Source organism: Chrysoperla carnea, chromosome 1 (genome assembly GCF_905475395.1).
Source record: "Chrysoperla carnea chromosome 1, inChrCarn1.1, whole genome shotgun sequence".
Classification (NCBI taxonomy): domain Eukaryota; kingdom Metazoa; phylum Arthropoda; class Insecta; order Neuroptera; family Chrysopidae; genus Chrysoperla; species Chrysoperla carnea.
This window is the reverse complement of record NC_058337.1, coordinates 44971450-44990706: the sequence shown is the minus strand read 5'-3', so window position 1 is coordinate 44990706 and position 19257 is coordinate 44971450. Positions and strand designations below refer to the sequence as shown.

Sequence of the window (19257 nt, the reverse complement as noted above, 5' to 3'; positions counted from 1 at the left end):
CCTTGTGTTGCCACCAAAAAAAAACTCACAGCATCTGCGACCCGGGTACTCCGGCTACGAAAATTCATAGTAAAAGTCCGTTGTAATTAAAAATATGCATTAGATCAATATTTAATTATTCAAATTCTAGGAAGGATTGTTATATGAATATAACAATTTAGTTATGAAGAGTGACCTTCGAAATTCTAAAGAACACTTTTGAAACATGTAGACACAAACAAGATTATATATTTGGAGCAGTAAAACCGTATATCTCAGTACGATATACAATGGTACTACGATCTATGACGCATCTCTCCAGAAACCAGAACTGATTTGGTTTTACAACAAAACCAAAGCTGGCGTTGATACTATGGATCAAATGTGCATGAGATATTTCAGCCAGCGAAGAACGTGCAGATGGCCACTAGCTTCATTTTACAATATTTTGGATATCGTCAGTGCGTATGTCATTTACTATCATAATAATGATATGCTTACACAAGCTTTTTAATGCCAGCAAGTAATGCGAAATCATGCAACCAAATACGCAATCGAAAGTTATTAGCCGGTAGTAAAAGTGAAGACGCTAGTGGTAGAAAAGTTATTGTTGGATCATACTACATTTGGAAGAAAGACTAGCCAGTCTTGCGTTGACTGTAATAAGCTCGTTTGTGATCATGATACAGCAAAAATTGTCATTTATTTCTTATATATCTATGTAAAATATATATAATTTTTCATACAGTATTTGTATATCTTACTGTGCAAAAAACCAAAAATCCATGATTTTTGTCCAAAATTCCATGAGTACCCAAGGTGGCAACACGAGGGTTAAAATAAATGTAGTTCTATCAAACCAAAGTGGCACTGAGCAAGAATGAGTGTAGATATGAGTCCACATACATATATATCTCTTTCGCAATGCCACTTTGTTTTGATAGAAGTCTATCGTGATCCCTCCCTGTCCTCAATAGTTTGAGAGATATCTCAACTTAGAGAAATACCCAATGTCATAAAAACAAGGGATTTATAGCATGCAAAATATTCACCTGAAGATTGAAGACAGATGTCATTAGAGATATTTTGTTTCATTTTAAAGGTCTGTGGGACGACCACGACATCTAACACAAAAGGGTGCACAGAAAAAAAAATTATCTCTTATTTCTATGAATAAGAAGCTGCCCCTTAATTTTTGTCACAATTCAAAAACAATCATATAGTACATTATTGCAAAAACGTTATTATTTACGACTCTATTCAATTTGTCTGCCCTGGAAGATACTGAATCTTGATCTCCAGGTTAATCTATTCTCAAATTTTCAAAAATTTATGAATGAAGCCTAATTTAAATTTAGTTTAATTAATTTAATTGTTAAAACTAATTTTTATTAAATAAGTTTTAAAAATAGAACGAAAAATAAATTAAATGTAAACATACCTTGTAAATTATCGCCATGTGGAATTGTAATCGTACTATTTTGTATTTGAGTTTTGGTATCGATAAATTTCGTATCTACTTGACCTGGTTTTACTTTTGAGGGCTGCTGCTGTTGTTGTTGTTTACCTTTAGACGTTAAAGTAGTGTCTGAATGGTGCATGGAAATATCTTTAACCACAGTAGAACTATCTTTTTGATGAATGGAATGCTGTGATTGTGGTGGAATATGAATATGTTGTTCCTTTGGCATATTTCCTTCTCGTGGAGAAGACGCTACCTAATAAACAAACAAATGTATTTTAATTGACATGACAAACAAATAATATATTATTTAAAAGGAACAACCAAATAAAAATGTATAATTTAGTAATTTAGGGTCCTTTAAATAGTACGATTATTTTATATCTATGTTTATTGAAGCTTTACTGGTACCGAACATACAATTAGTTTTTGGAAAAAATGAAAGAAGGTATAAAAAAAAATTTTTTTCAGAATTATTTTTACGAGATTAAAACATAAATTGGGTCATTAACTGACCTTGATATGTTAATACAAAGATAAAAAAAGGCTATGAGAAAAGTAGGTGATGATACAAGGCAATTTAAAAATACTGCTGTTTTTACCTTTAATTTCAATAATTCGAAAAATAAGAAACCAGACGGCTTATATCTAAACGATAAATTATATTTATACTTCTAACTCTACAGCGAAGCATAGAATTTCTTAGGCTAATCCTCCAAAAGATAACTACCTGTATCATTTTGAAATTTTTTGTTTCCAATTTGAAATTATTAATTACTAATTCCGGTGTAAAACAGCTACACGACTATATTATACTTAATCATCTATTAAGAAATGCTAATCAAAAAGAAAAAATTATTGCGCACTGTTCGGATAGAGAGAGACCCATGGTATCTGGTAATTTAAGTTTAAAATATAAAAATCTGAGATTATATCTCTATTTTCCGAGCGACTTAAATGACTATTATATTACATTTGTAATTTTACTGTGTGTACATCATTTTTAATTTCCTGTATTTCATTTCTTTGCTCTACTCTTCAGAGGAAATTACCACTTAAATTCGTTTTTCGACTACCAGTCTCTTTTATATCACACTCTCTTAGTTAGATCAGCAACTACTAACAGAAATTTTTTGTTGTTCGAATCGTGGATGCTCTTCAGATCTCAACAATTGAATTGTCCGACATGCGAATAGGACCATGTATCTCTGAATCACAAAAAAGACACGGATTTGCATATATATTCCATTTAAATCCGTGCCACAAAGTATATGTTGTGTACGCCAAAAATAATTACATTGTACAAACTACAAAAACATTAATACATGTGTGTCCACGGGAATAAATCGATTCTTTAATATTTTTTTGTTTTTGTAATTTTAAGGATAAATTTAAACCACAAGGTGTCATCCTTAGAATAAGAGGAAGTTATTTATCTAAATCTATGTGTGTGGAGGAAAAAAATTCAATATTTTGAAAAATATTTAAGGGTTTCATATTTAATAATTAATTCTCTGATAATATATGATCTATAAAGGCACTTTAACTATTATAATTTTAGGATGCTTGCACAAGTTTGCAAAAATATTACTTCTATGTACTTCACACATAGTACAAGCAAGCTTGACAAGTAACAGTTTTTGCTGCAGTGATGGATGATAATAACGCAATTGCTATGGCTGTGAAGACTACTGAAGTGCTTATGTTTGTGCATGCATCATGCCACTAGTGCAACGAGATGTTTGCAAAAAATGCATGAACATGAGTGCTCGGCTTAATTATTTTAGGAAGCTGTCAAGGCGCGAATATTGCTCAATTTTATCGGTAATACACATAACGAATACAAACCTGTTGTATAACATGATGTTGTTGCTCATGCGTTTGTTGTTGTTGATGTTGTGGTATAATATGATGTTGTTTTGTGTCAATAATATGTGGTTGTGACATTGTTATAGGTATTGTATTTGATGGTATCATATCATGATGCAATGACTGTGGTTGTTGCTGTTGCTGCTGCTGGTGTTGATGCTGTTCACCTGAATCTCTGTTCAATAATGGTAGGGATTGTACTAAAGTCGGCTCACGTTGTTGTTGCTGGTGTTGGTGTTGTGGTGGTATTTGTTGTTGTTGCTGTTGCTGCTGATGTTGTAAAATAACATTCGATGATGATGATGTTGTTAATGGTGTTTCAATAATAACATTCCTTTGTGCTGCTGTTTCACGTGCTTTTCTACTTTTTGCTGGACTTTCACGTTCTTTTAATGGTTTATTATGTACAATTACTTCGGGCCCTTCTTTAGCTGATACTACTGGTGGTTCTCTAGGTGCCACTACTACTGGCTTACTTGATTCTACAGGTATAAATTCTTTTGTGCCAGCCTGTAATATATTAAACAAAATTAGTAAATCTTAATTATAAAAATGTAAACTATTGGTGCAATAGAAGATTTATTTTCTTTGAGACACTTGGCACAAAATTTCAAGTAATATATTTCAATGAACAAGTCAAATTACGTAATTATTGAAAGAAATCATGGTAACAGCGCTAGTAATTGGGCCGTAATCACAGGATGGCTTTTGACAGGTCATTTGCTATAGGCTAATTTTCAATTTTGACATCATGCATGAGTAGGCTTTTTCAATAGTAACGATATATTTCTAATATTATTATAATTGTATTCTAGAGTTTGTATATACGGTTTACATTGAAAATTTAATAATATTTTCAAACAAATTTAAATAAGTAATTAAATTAATTTACATTTAAATATTATAATTTATGCAATTTCGACTATTTTATTTTCACTATTTCTTACGCAACAAGCTTAATTAATTGTTATTTTTCGATAATTTTAATTTGACATATATGCCATTTACATGTAAGTAGTCATACTCTCCACCTACTATGCTAACCAAAAAATCATCATGATGCACTTTTACATTGGGTGATTTTAATAGAAAATATAGAATGATATAATACAGCCTACACGTTTCTCTGCCTGCAATACTCAAAATTGAGTTTCAATGTTGTCGTAGGTGTTTCATAACGCTGGAGGCTAAGAAATAGCTCATACTTTATAAAAGAAAACAAAAACTCTTGTTCAAACAATTTTTCCGAAAATTTAATATATTTGGAAAATAATTTTCGAACATATGTTATTTGTCACTTTATAAAGAAAGTGTTATAATAAGAATTTGTCTCATTTCTTACCACGGAAAACTCATCTAAGTATATGAGCTTTTTTAGCTCCCTGCGTTATGCTCTGATACCCATAATATGTCGCATTCCGCATTAGAAAATATCTCTATTTTGAGTATGCATTAAGCAAACTTTGTATTCTGCCATATCATGTTTTCCGTTAAAATCATCTAATCTATTTAGGCATGCCGAAAAATTATGGCTGAATGATTTTCATGAATTAATGTCTGTTCGAAAGTAAGTTATAAAATAAAACATTAGCTTATTACAAATAAAATGACGCCTGTAACAAGTTCTTTTAATCGTCCTGCCATTACGCCTCGACAACCAGTGCTGTGATTATTTACTTTTCAATCATGTAATTCGATCAAATAAGGGTTGCTCTACTTGTAACAAATAATTTGAAATTTGATGCTCAGTATCTGACAGTCTATTATAAGATTCATGACTTTTTTAAATAATATTAACGGTTACTGTTTGGTGTAATGATCAAGTGGTAATTATGATCCTAGTGGTATGATAGAGCAATCATGGGTGGGATAAATATTTTCAAACAAATTTCTCATAAAAATTATAAAATTCAAAAATTTTGTAATTAATACTTACTTGTAATTTACTTTCTGATGGTGGAATCATTTCAATTTTTTTGCCTAATTTTGTGTTTACTGGTCCATCGATTGACGTTAATTCTTCTGTATGACCAGCGAAACCTTCTGTAGGTAGTATATCTCCACGATACCTTTGATCCGCATCCGTATTGCAATCATCTAATATTCGTTGGTTTTTTAAAACTTCTGGTGGAACTTCAGCATGCGAATCAGGTTGTGGTGTTTGTCGTGCACTTGACTGACCGGATTCAATAGGTTGTGAATCATCGTTGAATATTTCTTTTAACTTATCTTTACCTAAATAGAAAAAATCAATTTAAATCTAAAGACTCCTTTTATTTTTGCAAATGTTATTTAAAATTTTTAATTAACAGATAATGTGACTTTAACACAGAAATTTTATGTTAAAAGACATTCATGAGTATATAAAGTATTAACAACATTAATTAGGTATCTTATTTAACTAGAACTGAAAATTTTTAGGAGCCTTTTAACTGTCTTTGGGTTGTATGTTAAAATTTTAAGATCATTTTACGTTCCCCGTGAGTTTACGTGATCACTAGTTAACCTAAGATGCTTTTTGGGCATACGAAGAAGAAAAAAACCTGAAATAAAGCCATTAAATCAATTGTCGGCTGTATCTCGCTCCACTTAACTCTCAAGCGGTGCAACTTAGTACACGTGTTCACCATACCTTGATCATCGATTTAAGAAATGTTGCCACCGGCTCATTTCACAATCGTTTCTTGAAATCAATGTTTGAGATACTCACTCGATGACCTTCCTACTTGATTTCAGAAACGCTCCAAACTTGAAGTAATTGAGCTACGAAATTGACTAACGAAGCAGCAGCGCTGCCTCCCAAAGCAGGGGCAGAATATCCAAAATCTTACCAAAATTTAATCGTCTTTTTATAGCCCTCTCATGTACTACTTTCTTAATAATTTTTTCTTGTATTAATGACTGCCTAAATAACAATGGTGTTGGTAAATTTTCAAGATGCCATAAAAATAAATTTATCAGGACATTTAAGATTGTAATTTTAAAATATTGTCTTTAATTGTATCTTCGAAACTTTGAAATTTTAATTCGAAAATTCGGATCAAACATTTTTTTAAATAATTATTTTCTGTTTTCTGTCTAACTTTTTTTTCTATTTTAAAGTGACAAGATGTCATTTTCATTTGAAGAAATAAAGCTTTGATGTCTGTCCTAAACTTTATGAATTAATGCAGTACTTTATTTTATTGTTTTTTTTTTAGGACTGCCGAAAATAATTTTCTTTTTGTTTTAATATATGTATTTTTTATTTTTTTTTTGCATTGTAAATTAAATGTACCATTGTTAATGGCTGTATAGCAGTAGCTAAAGCCAGTTTTAAATAAAAAAAAAAAAAAAAAAAAAAGCTTTGATGTTTTACTGTTTGAAATACAAGTATTGTGTACAACCTTTTTATTTGTTACGAACGAAACGAAAATCACAGAGAAAAAACTTAAGTTTTAATACACCATTAATACAAGATAAAGTTATGGAGAAAATATTACATGACACGATGATAAAAAGGCGTAAAATTTTGGTTAATTTTGGGTTTTCTATCCTTACTTAGGCAGACAACCCACAGTAATGTACCGTCGCACGTTTTAAGTATCTCTGTGTCACAAAAAACGTACATTATAGTGTATATACTTTATGTAAAGCCACTTTTTGAAGTTAGAGCGTTTCACTGTAGAACGAGATACGACTTTATTAACGCCTTCATATGTAGATCAAAACTGAACTACATATAATTACATTTTAAAATTGATTTACGTGTACTCACTAATTTCAAAACACACAGGCGCAAGAGGTGGAAACACTTCTTAAATCGAAGGTCTAGTGAACCACGTGTACCAAGTTGCATCGGTTGATTCCCAAAATGCAATCTTAATTGCACCTTAACATATCACCATGACGATATATACGATAATTAATTTTCGTACAACTTTGCTTATTATAAAAATTTCAATTTTCCTAATATTAATCAAGCAATTCTCAAAATTAAAAATCCTTCAAGTCTTATATCATACATTAGATCGAAAAATTTCTAACGAGTTTTATTTATTATGATTTGAATTTTTTCTCCAGAGATGCGGCTTAAATTATTATATATCCTAAATAATTATACATAAATTTGGTTTGAAAGTTTGTCTATATTTTTAGTTTTATTGAGATTTTTACCTGTAATTGGATCTATAATAGCTATTGCATGTTCTCTTCTTTTTGGGACTTTGGGCTGTTGTGTTTGCATTTGGTGTGCTTGATTCATAGGTATTGCTGCAACAGATGGTTGATTTGGTCCTTGCGGACCTGTCGGCGCCGGTCCTTGTGGTCCACGTATAATGTTTATAGGTGGCCCATTAGGCCCATAATAATCTACAAAACAAATATTTAAGAATAAGTACATGTTTATCTTTAAAACATTATTTATCATTAGAGTAGAAAGTCGTTAGTAGTATAGATTGGCCTTAGATAACCGATATAAATAGCGAAATGGACAACGACGCGCTCTCCAAACATCGATAAATTTTTTTTTTTTTTACTCTATGGGATGTGAAAATAAAAAAAGGGTTTACTAAAAAAGTCTGGAGAATGCGTTGTATTCTATTTCGCTATTTATATCGAGTAACTACAGTCAATGGAATAATTTAGACATAATATCAGAGTCTGATTACAAGATGGGAAGCTGTGATTGGTGACATGTTTAGTCAATAATATATTTGAAAGACTGAGAAGCACAATTTAAATTTTATCTTTCTTTATATTTTGAAATGTCCTATTTAGTATTTTGACTAAAAATGTCCAAGTGTCCAGACTCTGTCTGTAATGTAATCATATTAATAACATTGCACAATCAACACAATTTGCACAATATTTTATAAAATTAAAATGATTGAGTTTAATTTTCGAGAAGTTTATCTTCAATAGTAATTAATATAACTATTGAAGTTTGATATTTCTCGAATATTTAAATTCCAAATATGTATTGTTTTCAACATCTTTTAGATCTCGTACCAGAGCAACATGGCGGTTACAGTCTTAATATTATTGTACACATCGTTTTCTCGTAGCTACGGGAAACAAGTTGGCGGTCGCGTAATCGACGGTGATCAATTTCCTGAGACAGAGCCACCAAGATTTCGCGATCACCTTTCTTTCTACTAAGTATTATCAAAGATAATAAATGAAACTCTAGGATAATAATTTAGAGGTGTAAAGACAAAGGAAATGCAATAAGTGAATTCTTGATCGCAGAGAAAGAGACAGAACTAGGCGTTTATACGTTAATATGTTTCTGCTATTATGCCATTATAATTATAGCACGTATAAGAGAGACGAAGACAGCTATATGCGCTTATCTGATCTGGTCTGGATCAATCGTTTGGGCGGCGACTTTGCGGCTCCTCTGTGTTATTATCTCTATGGTCTGCATACTGATGTTTTGGTGAGTGTACAATTTATATTGTCTAAAAAATCCTCGGGTTTTCATTTACATTATCTATGATAATACATGTAGTTGAAAGAAGGCTAAATTACAAAATCAGTCTTTTATAACACATTGTAGATCGCACGAAATTTTAGTTGGCTACGCTTAATCCAATTGAGATCGACCGTGCTCTCCATGGCCGATCTCAAGTTGCTAAGTTGTTGGCCATCACAACTTAGCAACTAGTAACATGTTAGTTACATAATTCATAATGATGGTGACTATATGGTAGTTGAAATACGTATTTACATAATACAAAAATTGATAATACAAAAATTGATCTAGGAAAATGGGGTAAAAATCAAAATTAATTTCATTCTACTTTTTAAATAATATTTTGTATAACAACTGTGAAAGAGTTAGTTTTGTGAAGATATTTTACTCAAGTGTTTACGAGATGTTCTAAAACGTGACCAGTTTACGAACTTTTAATATAAATGCGTGTAGCTAATTTCCGATAAAAGTTTGTAGTGAAGAATACACAAATATACTTACATTGCTGTGTAGCTTGTTGATTTGAGCCAAAACCGAATATTGGCTGTGAAGGTATTGTCGGATAAGGTAATGGAAAAAAGTTTTGGGATGTACGTGGTTGATATGTTGCATGAAACTGTGAATTTTGAATACCAATGCCTGGAACTGTTGGTGGAGGAATTTGTTGAGTATACACAACTGGCACATGTGGTTGGAAGATATGAGAAGGTTGTTGTCTGTGATGAGTCGAAGATCTTGTCGGAGCGGGCATTGTTGGTGGTCTATAATACGCTGATTGATTACTTCGTACACTTGTTGTTCCTTGTAAATACTGTAAAATTAAACCAAATTTAAAATATGGTATAGAAAAACACATCAAGATGTATCTAAATTGAAAGAGCAGAAATTCGTGCTTGAATCGGGCGATATTCATACAGTGGTTTATCTTATAAGTGGCCAAAATTTTGAATATCAGTGTAAAGATTAAGTCGAAAGAAAAATTGACAAAAAACTTGGCTTATTATTAGAATAATGCGAACTTATATAAATAACTTACCATAGGTGAAATGCCTTGTGGAGTTTGCATTTGAGACACTTTCATTGCATCAGTCTGGGGTGGTGTAGAAGCTTGATTCGGAGGCCCCGTTGGAGGCATAGCACCTCTCATGGATACTGTAAAAAAATTAAATTAATTATTATTTAAATTTATTGTCTTTTATTGTTGACTAATATTGTTTCAAAACAATTTCAATCTTTATTTTTTTGTCATTTGTTCAATGAACTTGATATTACCTACACAAATTTAAAATATGTGGGATTTGTATGGTGCATATTAACAATACTTAGAAAAGTGACGAGACAAGATTTGTAAAATTTTCTTTTAAGCAAGAGGATGGATATTATTGCAAGCAAATAAAAAATTATTCCTATATAATCGTTATAATTATAAATGCAATTACTAGACAAGGCGCTGGGTGTGGATTTGAGTATGCAAAAATCGTAAATTTAAAGTAAATCATCCAAATATAAGAAAATTCATGTGCCAGATTAATTATTGGTTTATTTAGAATAGTATTAATATCTTTCGTCGATCGAGAAATACTAATAATATAAAATAATTTTCGAAATTAATTATTATAATTATAACTTAATTTATTTTTCTTGAAATTTTACATTTGCCATAGACACTAATTTATCATCTTCATTTCATTCCAAGTTGATTATACCATGTATATATGAAATATACATAGTATATTAAGTTTCGTCCCAAGTTTGTAACGCTTAAAAATATTGATGCTACGAAAAAAATTTTGGTATAGGTGTTCATAGAATCACCTAATTAGTCCATTTCCGGTTGTCTGTCCGTCTGCCTGTCAACACGATAACTCAAAAACGAAATGAGATATCAAGCTGAAATTTTTATAGCGGACTCAGAACGTAAAAAGCTAGGTCGAGTTCGTAAATGAGCAATACAGGTCAATTGGGTCTTTGGTCCGTAGGATCCATTTTGTAAACCGTTTGAGATAGAACAAAAATTTTAATGTAAAAAATGTTCTTCATGAAAAAATAAACAACTTTTGTCTGAAACATTTTTTTGTAAACATCACTGTTTACCCACGAGTGCGCTAGTTAGGTACAAATTTTATAGTATGTATTAATATGAGAAAATCAGTTATGTGTGTGTGGCCATTTAAAAGTGGATATCTTTTTTTATTTACGTGACGTCAAAAAACAAATGACTACGTCTATACACTGTCTATACATGGTATTTCAACAATTAACTCAGTCAATTGTTTGTTTTCACTTGTTTTACTTAGAATTAGCCAGTAAATCGTTTTCTAAACTTTTGGTACTTCTGGCAATGCTTCCAAGAGTTAATTTTAAGACGGTTTAGTTTCGGATATTTCTTTCTATATTATTAAAATAATTTCCAAACTTTTTTTAAATTAGTAGAATGATAATTGGCACTAATTAAAACTGATATTGCTAAAAAGGCTTATGTAAAAAAATATTTTAAAATCAGCAATTTTTTCAGGCATGTGCACCAGTAAACGCAACCGCTCTCAAGTGCCATTGCTTTACTCTTACCTAATTTCAACAAGAAAATAAATATCAACAATGCGGCCAGATTTATGTCGATTGAAAGATATATGTTGTTCCGCTACCTAAAAAGTGATGGGCATGTCTCAAATTTACCCAGCGCCTGTACTAGAACTATATTATTTCAACATACCGATTTTAACGATTATTTTTGTGTATAAGTTAAAGTAGTAAATCCATAAAAATTAGATGCCCACAACACTTTATTTTAATGCTATATATTTTATACGATTTTAAATGCTATTGTCGCTATTTACAAACTAAATAATTTCAAAAATTATTTACAAAAGATAAAGTTTCTACATGAGAATTAATTCCTATAAATAAATAACACACGAGATGTAACTTTACATATAGAAGTCAATGGCCAAGTTCATTTTAACTGACAAAAGTTCATAATCGCGTACTTCTTCAATGAAGCATTTTTGAGAAATTTTTACCTGTCTATTAATATAGAAAAGTTTAAATTAGAAAGTTATTCTTTTTAAATAACAAACAATTTTTGCCGAAACATTTATTCGTAACTCTAATAAATTTGATGGAAAGCAAATGTAAAAATCTATTTAAACTTGTTTTTGTATTCGACTTCTACGAAATCTAGGTGTCGTTCGAAAATAATTTTTAGCAAAGGTTAGTTTTGAACTTTCAAATTTAATTTTTTCCTCTATCTCGTATCAGTTACGAACAGGAGTTGACTTTTCGGTTAGTTTTGTTATTATTATCAGGAGCTATTTTAATTCATAAAAAAATCTAAAATTTTCAAGCAAAATGATTAGCTCATAGTTTATGGGTTTTGTAAAGACTGATAGCGAGTAGAGACGAATTTTCAGCTGAAAAACTTGAGATATTTGTGATTTACAATTAGTTTCCTATAGTTCTTTTTACATTCCAAATATTGATTTTCAAGAATATTTATTTCAAAAAATTTATAAGTAATTTCGTAGTGTTCAGATTGAAAAATTCTCAGTCAGTAGTGTGTTCGTGATGAAATTTCTTTTCGATTTAGAGCTGTCCAGTTCCTTCAGACCTGAATCGTTCTTTTAACCCTATCTTTAGGCATTGGTAACTTTTGTATTTGTAAATAGAAAATATTTGAAATTTTGAGGTTTACCACTTATTAAAAAGACCTTCCAACATGCGCAAGGACTTTGGTGTACTATTGAAAATGACGTCACAAAATAATAATTAGTTAAAAAATTAATTAATTTGTCTAAAGATAGACCTAAAATTCAAACGACATTTTGTAATGAATAGATACATAGAACTTAAATAATATACGAAAATTATTTAACTTAAAATGGTTTACTTTTGGATCGTAGTCTTTTGATCAGGATGAGACCCTATTTCCATAAGATTAATGCGGACTTTATCATGCCGTATATGATTGTATTTGATTTTTTTAATATTTTATTTTATTATCAGTTTATTTTTCCTTTTTATTTATCGAATAGGCTTAACATCAGTTATTTAATTAAATATTTGCTTATGTTCACTTTTTTTGTTTTTATTTACGAGTATGATGTTAAAATTTTAACGGTGATATTGCATAATATGTTTTGATTCATAATATAAATGTAATATAAAATATTTCACATGTTAGAAAATTTAATTCGATAGTTTAAATATGCCGTTATCATGCTCATTTGAAAACGCAACACTTTCGAAAAAAGTAGAAAGAAAAGTTTGATAGACTCGCCAAAAGGAACTCATCCACTCACGAAGTTTCAAGCATTTATTAATCATGTAACAAAGCACCGTTTCTGTCCTACCGTCTAAACTTTTTCTTAATATTTCTGAGCGTAGAAATTGTGGGGAAAATCCTGCAAAATGTTTAAGCAAATCTTGCTTAAGTTGCAGGGAGTGATGCGGATTTAATTTTAACCTTACTTATAAAAAAAGTTTTTCAATAAGATTAGGCGTTAGAACTTTGAAAATGCACAGGGGCTATGTTGAAGAAATTACAATTGTCAAATTTGTTTTAATTGTGTTTTATTATTTAGTTCCTTGTCTCACTAATTATAACCCAAATATAAACTTTATACAGTGGAACTTGGATAAATGGGACCTGGATAAGTGAGAAATCTCCATAACTGGAACTCATGCTGAGATACCAACACTTTGGCACTGAATTACCTCTGTTAGTGGGACGAAGCAAACCTCTATATTTGAGAATCGTTCTTTCGATTTTATCGTCATAGTTACCTCTATAACTGAGATAGTGATTGAATTTTATATGCATTAACCTCTGTAACTGAGAATACATCGTTTTGTTTGTTTTCTAACTTATTCTTATTCTACCCGGAAATCTGTACTTAACTTATTACGGAAGTTTTGATTTTGCTTTACTATCATGCCGATGTTTATTTAAAAAATGCCAAAACGAAGGCTCAAATCGTTATCAGTACGTGAAAAACTGAAGTTAATATCCGTTTATGAAAGTGGGAAGACACGTGATGAAGTCTGATTTTAAATACACACATAAGGGAGTATGTGTGTATTTATCCTAGTATGTATGCTCTGTGTCACAAAAAATGCACGGATTACATACAGTACTATATGGTATTTAATTGGGAAATTCGCTAAGTCTTACGCTAGTCCTGTTTTGCACCAAACAAATACAAAATTTTGTTCATATCAACTTTTACGTACTCTGTTGTTGCTGTTGTTGTGGGAGGCCTGATTGCTGCACGAAGTTCGCCGGTGAAGTTGAAACGTGGAAGCTTCCATCCGCTCCTGAAATGAAAAATAACTAGTGTTATTAATTACGAAGGAAAAAAAAACAAAATATTAAGCGTACATAAAATAATTCAATAATAAAACCTCATTAATTCCAGAATTGAATCTACAAGTTAAGCAACCTCAACCAAAAAATTATATGAAATTTACATAAAAGTGCTAAGTTATGTAACATAATCAATAGTCACACATTCTTTGGAAATAAAATACCAACAAAAATGGTTAAACACATTCAAAAATGATTAAATTAGGAGGAAAAAATTTCTATGCAATCAAAACCTTTCGTAACAATTTTGGTTTGTATTAAAGGGATATATTTGGGAGAGTTTTATACCATTACCACAAACTACTTATAGTATCGAAATGATTTAAAAAAAATTATTTTTAATAATTCAATGATGATTTTAAACAATCTTAACAAGTTAACCCTCGAACTAAAATAAAAGGGGTTAATAAGTTTGACCGCTATGTGTATGTGTCTGTTTGTCTATCTGTGGCATCGTAGCGCCTAAACGGATGAACCGATTTTGATTTTTTTGGTTTTATTTGACATGTAATTTAATGGAGAGTGTTCTTAGATATGTTTCAAATGCGAGTTAAGGGTTCCGTACCCGAAAAATTTGTCTGGGACAAATATACGGGGACGGGTAATATGACCAGAGAAAGTTATGAAATCCTTACTATTATAAATGCAAAATACTGTTTGCCATCTCTCGAACAATATATGCAATCTATACATTCATGCAATGCCTGCCAGTATTGAGCTTCCTATCTTAAAATCGAAATTCGCATAGTACCACCTATCGAGCTGTTTTCGAGGCTTTGTTGAATTTCTTTATAATAGTGCTTATTTTAAATAGCTTTTATTAATAGCAAAATAAGCAGATAGTTTGATTGAATATCTTGAAAAACTTATTTATTTACTATTTTGGGTAAATTGTGAATATATGAGGATCCATTTTAAATTTAAAAATTGACACCTTATTACTTACCGATGTCATCTGATGCTTCTATATTCTTTTAAATTATTTACATATTTGGTAAATTTATCTTTCATTTTTAGTAAAGACGTAGCAAGTATTTATTTACATTAGCATTTAAGAAATATTTGATATATAGCCATATTTATGTATACATCAAAGTAGGGACAAATACACGACCTCAGATATTCACATCATGTTCCAGAACGTAGGTGGCACATTTGCATAGATAGCACTTTGTCCCTAATCCACCGAATTATTTTGCGCTATTTGTAAATTTAATTTCTAGTTTCTTAGGATAGTGATAGCGTTATGTAGCGGTCTAAAATTACAGTCACGGCTTTGAATATAAAAGTAAATAATTCTATTCAGCATATGTCGAGTAAGTAGATGGATATTAAGAAACCATAGTAATTTAGAACAATACTGTTAAAATTATGACTAAACCAGTTGCCGTTTACAAAACATTCTGTAATGATCTAGTTATTTCAAAGACCACCGCATTTAAAGCTTAATCTTCTTATGCCAATCATCTTATGTCATCAGTGAAATTTCCAATATAAACTGTGAGCTAATGTCAGAAAAAAAGAATTTTTTACAGTCTGTCATTGATAGGGGACATATTTACAGCCACAAGCAACAGAAAAATATACAAAATAGCATCCATAGCGCATTAATGCATAATTAAAAATTATCATTTGTTTGTAAAACAAAGATAACAACATTTGACAGTCTGCCGTTCATTTGAATAAAAGGCAAGACTATTCAATACCTTAAAAATTTATTGGCAGACGGTTTTCTCGTGTACCTACAAATTTTAACATAATATATTTTCTACTAAATAATATTGTTATATTAAAATAAAGTTTGTACACGAAAAAATCGCCTGCCAATAAATTATTATTGTATTAAACAGTCTTGTCTTTTATTCAAATAAATGGCAGACTGTTATTTTCTTTGTTTTACAAACACATATCAATGTTTAACTATGCATTAATGCGTTATGCGTTATTTTATACATTTTTCAATTGGTTGTGGCTGTATATATGTCTCCTATCATTAGCAGACTGTAAAAAATTGATTATTTTTTTGTTACTGGCTGACAGTCTAATAGTCAAATGAGATAGATATCTATATTTGCGACAACATATAGCAAACACATTTGTTTGTAACTTATGTAGCTATGAAAGTGCCTTTTTATAGATCGGTATTAGGCTCGAAAATTGAATTGAGATTCCTGGAGGATCCTGACGCCACTCAAATAATTTGTTGGGATTGTTTAAAACATATTTCTAGACAACTCCGAAATTTTGATTCACGGATGCTTTGAAAAAATAAACCTAATTAACTATTTATATTCTAGGCAGAGGCAGATTTTTAAGAAAAAGTATATCAGAATCTCGGTCTTTTTTAATAATTCCTTTCAAATTTAAGGTGAAAGCGTCTAACCAATACACTATTTCAGTTTTATATTGAAATAAATGTTGATCAGGATTAAGAAAACTTTTGAAAATCGTTATATTTTGATACATGAATCAGAATTATCGGAGTATCATAAAGTAGAATTATGGAGTGCGTCACATTAAGATATGGTGGGTTTTTTAAACTTTCCTTAGTACCTCCACAAAATATTAACCCTAAATATATGGGAACGCGCGTAGGGCAGACGATCAGATTAATAAAAACGAAATTACGATAGGAGAATTAACCCGAGCGCACCAGATTAAGATATGGTGGATTAATTACATGCTAAAAAATGTACATTTCAATAATCTGCAAAAATTTTGAACGCGCTCGAGTTACTACGGGGTAACGCAACTTTGCAAGCTCCCATTTCTTTGCGTTTCGCTTAAATCATTTGATTATTGAAATGTACATTTTTTAGCATGTAATTAAACCTACCATATTTTAATCTGACGCGCTCAAGTTTTTACAATTCTGCTCGTCTGGCCTACGCGCGTCCCCCACCATATTAAAGGCTAACATTTGGTGGAGGTACTAAGGAAGGTCCAAATTTCCTCTTGTTCTCCCCTACTTTAAAAAAAAGAATCATAACAAAAAGATTCCTGTTGATTAAGTGGCGTCAAGAAAATAATCCTGTTAAAGACGAGTGACGATGGCAAACATAATCTAAAAAAAGCACCTGTACTGATAATGCATGGATAAGTAAGTATCAAATTAACAAAAAGTTGAATATTAGTAAAACGTTCAATATTATCCATATGAATACTGTATTAGATAATATTTTTAAAAAATCATTAAATAAGTGAAATTTTTATATCCATTTTAAGATAAACAGAATGGTATTTCAAAAACGATAAGATTTATTTATTAATAAATCATTCACTTCACAAATGCGACAATATGTATGATATTTTATTTAAATAAAACAATGTCTTTAAAACGATATTATAATTGGAAATTTTCAAAAATGAATACTTTTCAAGGCAACATTATTATTTAAATCTTAATTATTATCATCAAGAAATTGTTTCAAAATTGATTCAGTTGGTAAAAACATTGACGTATACCTTTTTTTTTTAAGTTGAAACCTTGAAAATAATAAACACCTTGAACGTTTTAAGAAAAATATTTTCAGCTCAAATACAGATTACAATTAAAAACCGCACACCAATTAATTCAACTGGAGACAAAAGTCAAGCACGTTATTTCGTTAATTTTATAACAAACATCACAAACATATTGTTAATAAAAAATTGTTGCGATTATTACAACATATACAAAAATTCCCATATCACACATGAATTTTTTTTTATTTTGAAAGTTAAGCAATATTTACACATTAGCTAGACAAAATTTTGCGTGTTTTTTTTTTTTTTTCATAAAAAAATACTTACTATTTTGTGGAGTTGGTGAACGTTGAATAAAACTTTAAACGGCTTAAGTTAAGGGTTTATACATTGTGTAATTATGATTTTTATTATAGAAATTATATAAATGTTAATATAAATATGATTATAAAATGAAAAGTGAACAGTTATTACACGTGGCAACACCTACTACTACAATGCGATTTAGGTGGCCACCACTGTCGGAGAATGGTGACGACAGACTGAAGTTAGTATTGTATTGTGTTTGTGTGTTCTATACTGTATTTATTACTAAGTGTCTATTGGGTAGTGGTTTTTAGTATTATTAGTCCTATTGAAAGTATATATAAAATGCAATCACATATTTTAATATTATTTATTTTATTGTCAAGTTCTAATCATTTTAAAAAATGTTTTAAAAGCGTCAGCGGTTTTCAAAATTTTTATATTTATTTGAGTGACAAAATAGTTTGCTTTTTTAAATACACTCAATATAAAAAAAAGATCAGTTGAATCAATGCTAATTTTTTGTATTGTTGCCATTGTTGTTGGGGTTATTAAGTAAAGTTGGGACACTTTTACAAATAAATAAAAATATATAATGCTATTAGTATTAAGTTTAAGTAATTTTAATATTTCTGTGTTTGGTGATTAGAAAATAAAAAATAAGTGAAAATTAATTGCAAAGGCAAAACAACCATGTATCGTAAATCACAGTAACACCCAGAAAGTATGAATTTATTAAGAAATTTTATTAAATTTTTCTCGACTAATATTAGGAAAATTAAAAAAGAAAACGCAGAGTTTTATTAAATAAATATTACTATAATTTATTATGGGAAGTATTTAAAGTATAAAGTTTAATATTTATTTTTCGAGTGAATTTTTATAAATTGTTCGAAAAATTCAAATTTTTTATTGTGAAACTTTGAACGTATTGAAATTAAACTTTGCGACAAAATGATCTGATGATAAATTATAATTCACTTCAATTCCTACAACTTTGCTTACTGCTTTACTGATTAAAGTCGATAATTTTTTGAAATTAAAAACGATAATTAACAGAGCCGTAATCGTTAATAGTGGGTGCTTGTATGTAGATTAGATTGAAAATGGCAAAGGAATTAGTATACAAATTTCGTAAGGAATTTATAGTTTTAAAGTAAAATTTCGATTTTTGCCCCAATTTTCCAGATCAATATTTATATTATATAAATACGTATTTGGACTAACATGTAGTCATAATCAGTATGAATTAGCTAATCGCGATTACTCTTATTGTATGTTACTCGTTGCTAATTTGGTGACGGACTGAGAAATTAGCAATGAGTAACATACACAATAAGAGTAATTATAATTAGTTAA

The 19257-nt window shown here is 30.0% G+C and overlaps 1 protein-coding gene across 5 annotated transcripts in view; it reads right to left on the bottom strand.

Annotated features, from left to right (window-relative positions):
- The window catches only part of LOC123290381 (eukaryotic translation initiation factor 4 gamma 1-like), a 79123-nt gene that overhangs the window by 19324 nt on the left and 40542 nt on the right, over window positions 1-19257 (bottom strand). For 4 of the 5 annotated variants that reach the window (XM_044870530.1, XM_044870529.1, XM_044870532.1 and 1 more), the window contains exons 2-8: window positions 13995-14078; window positions 9802-9917; window positions 9267-9576; window positions 7466-7660; window positions 5247-5545; window positions 3290-3820; window positions 1421-1697 (exon numbers count right to left, since the gene is read on the bottom strand). In XM_044870530.1, the coding sequence (XP_044726465.1) occupies window positions 1421-1697; window positions 3290-3820; window positions 5247-5545; window positions 7466-7660; window positions 9267-9576; window positions 9802-9917; window positions 13995-14078 (1812 nt within the window). Of the gene's footprint in view, window positions 1-1420; window positions 1698-3289; window positions 3821-5246; window positions 5546-7465; window positions 7661-9266; window positions 9577-9801; window positions 9918-13994; window positions 14079-17919; window positions 17952-19257 lie in introns of all 5 variants that reach the window. The other variant, XM_044870531.1, reaches the window with a different exon arrangement.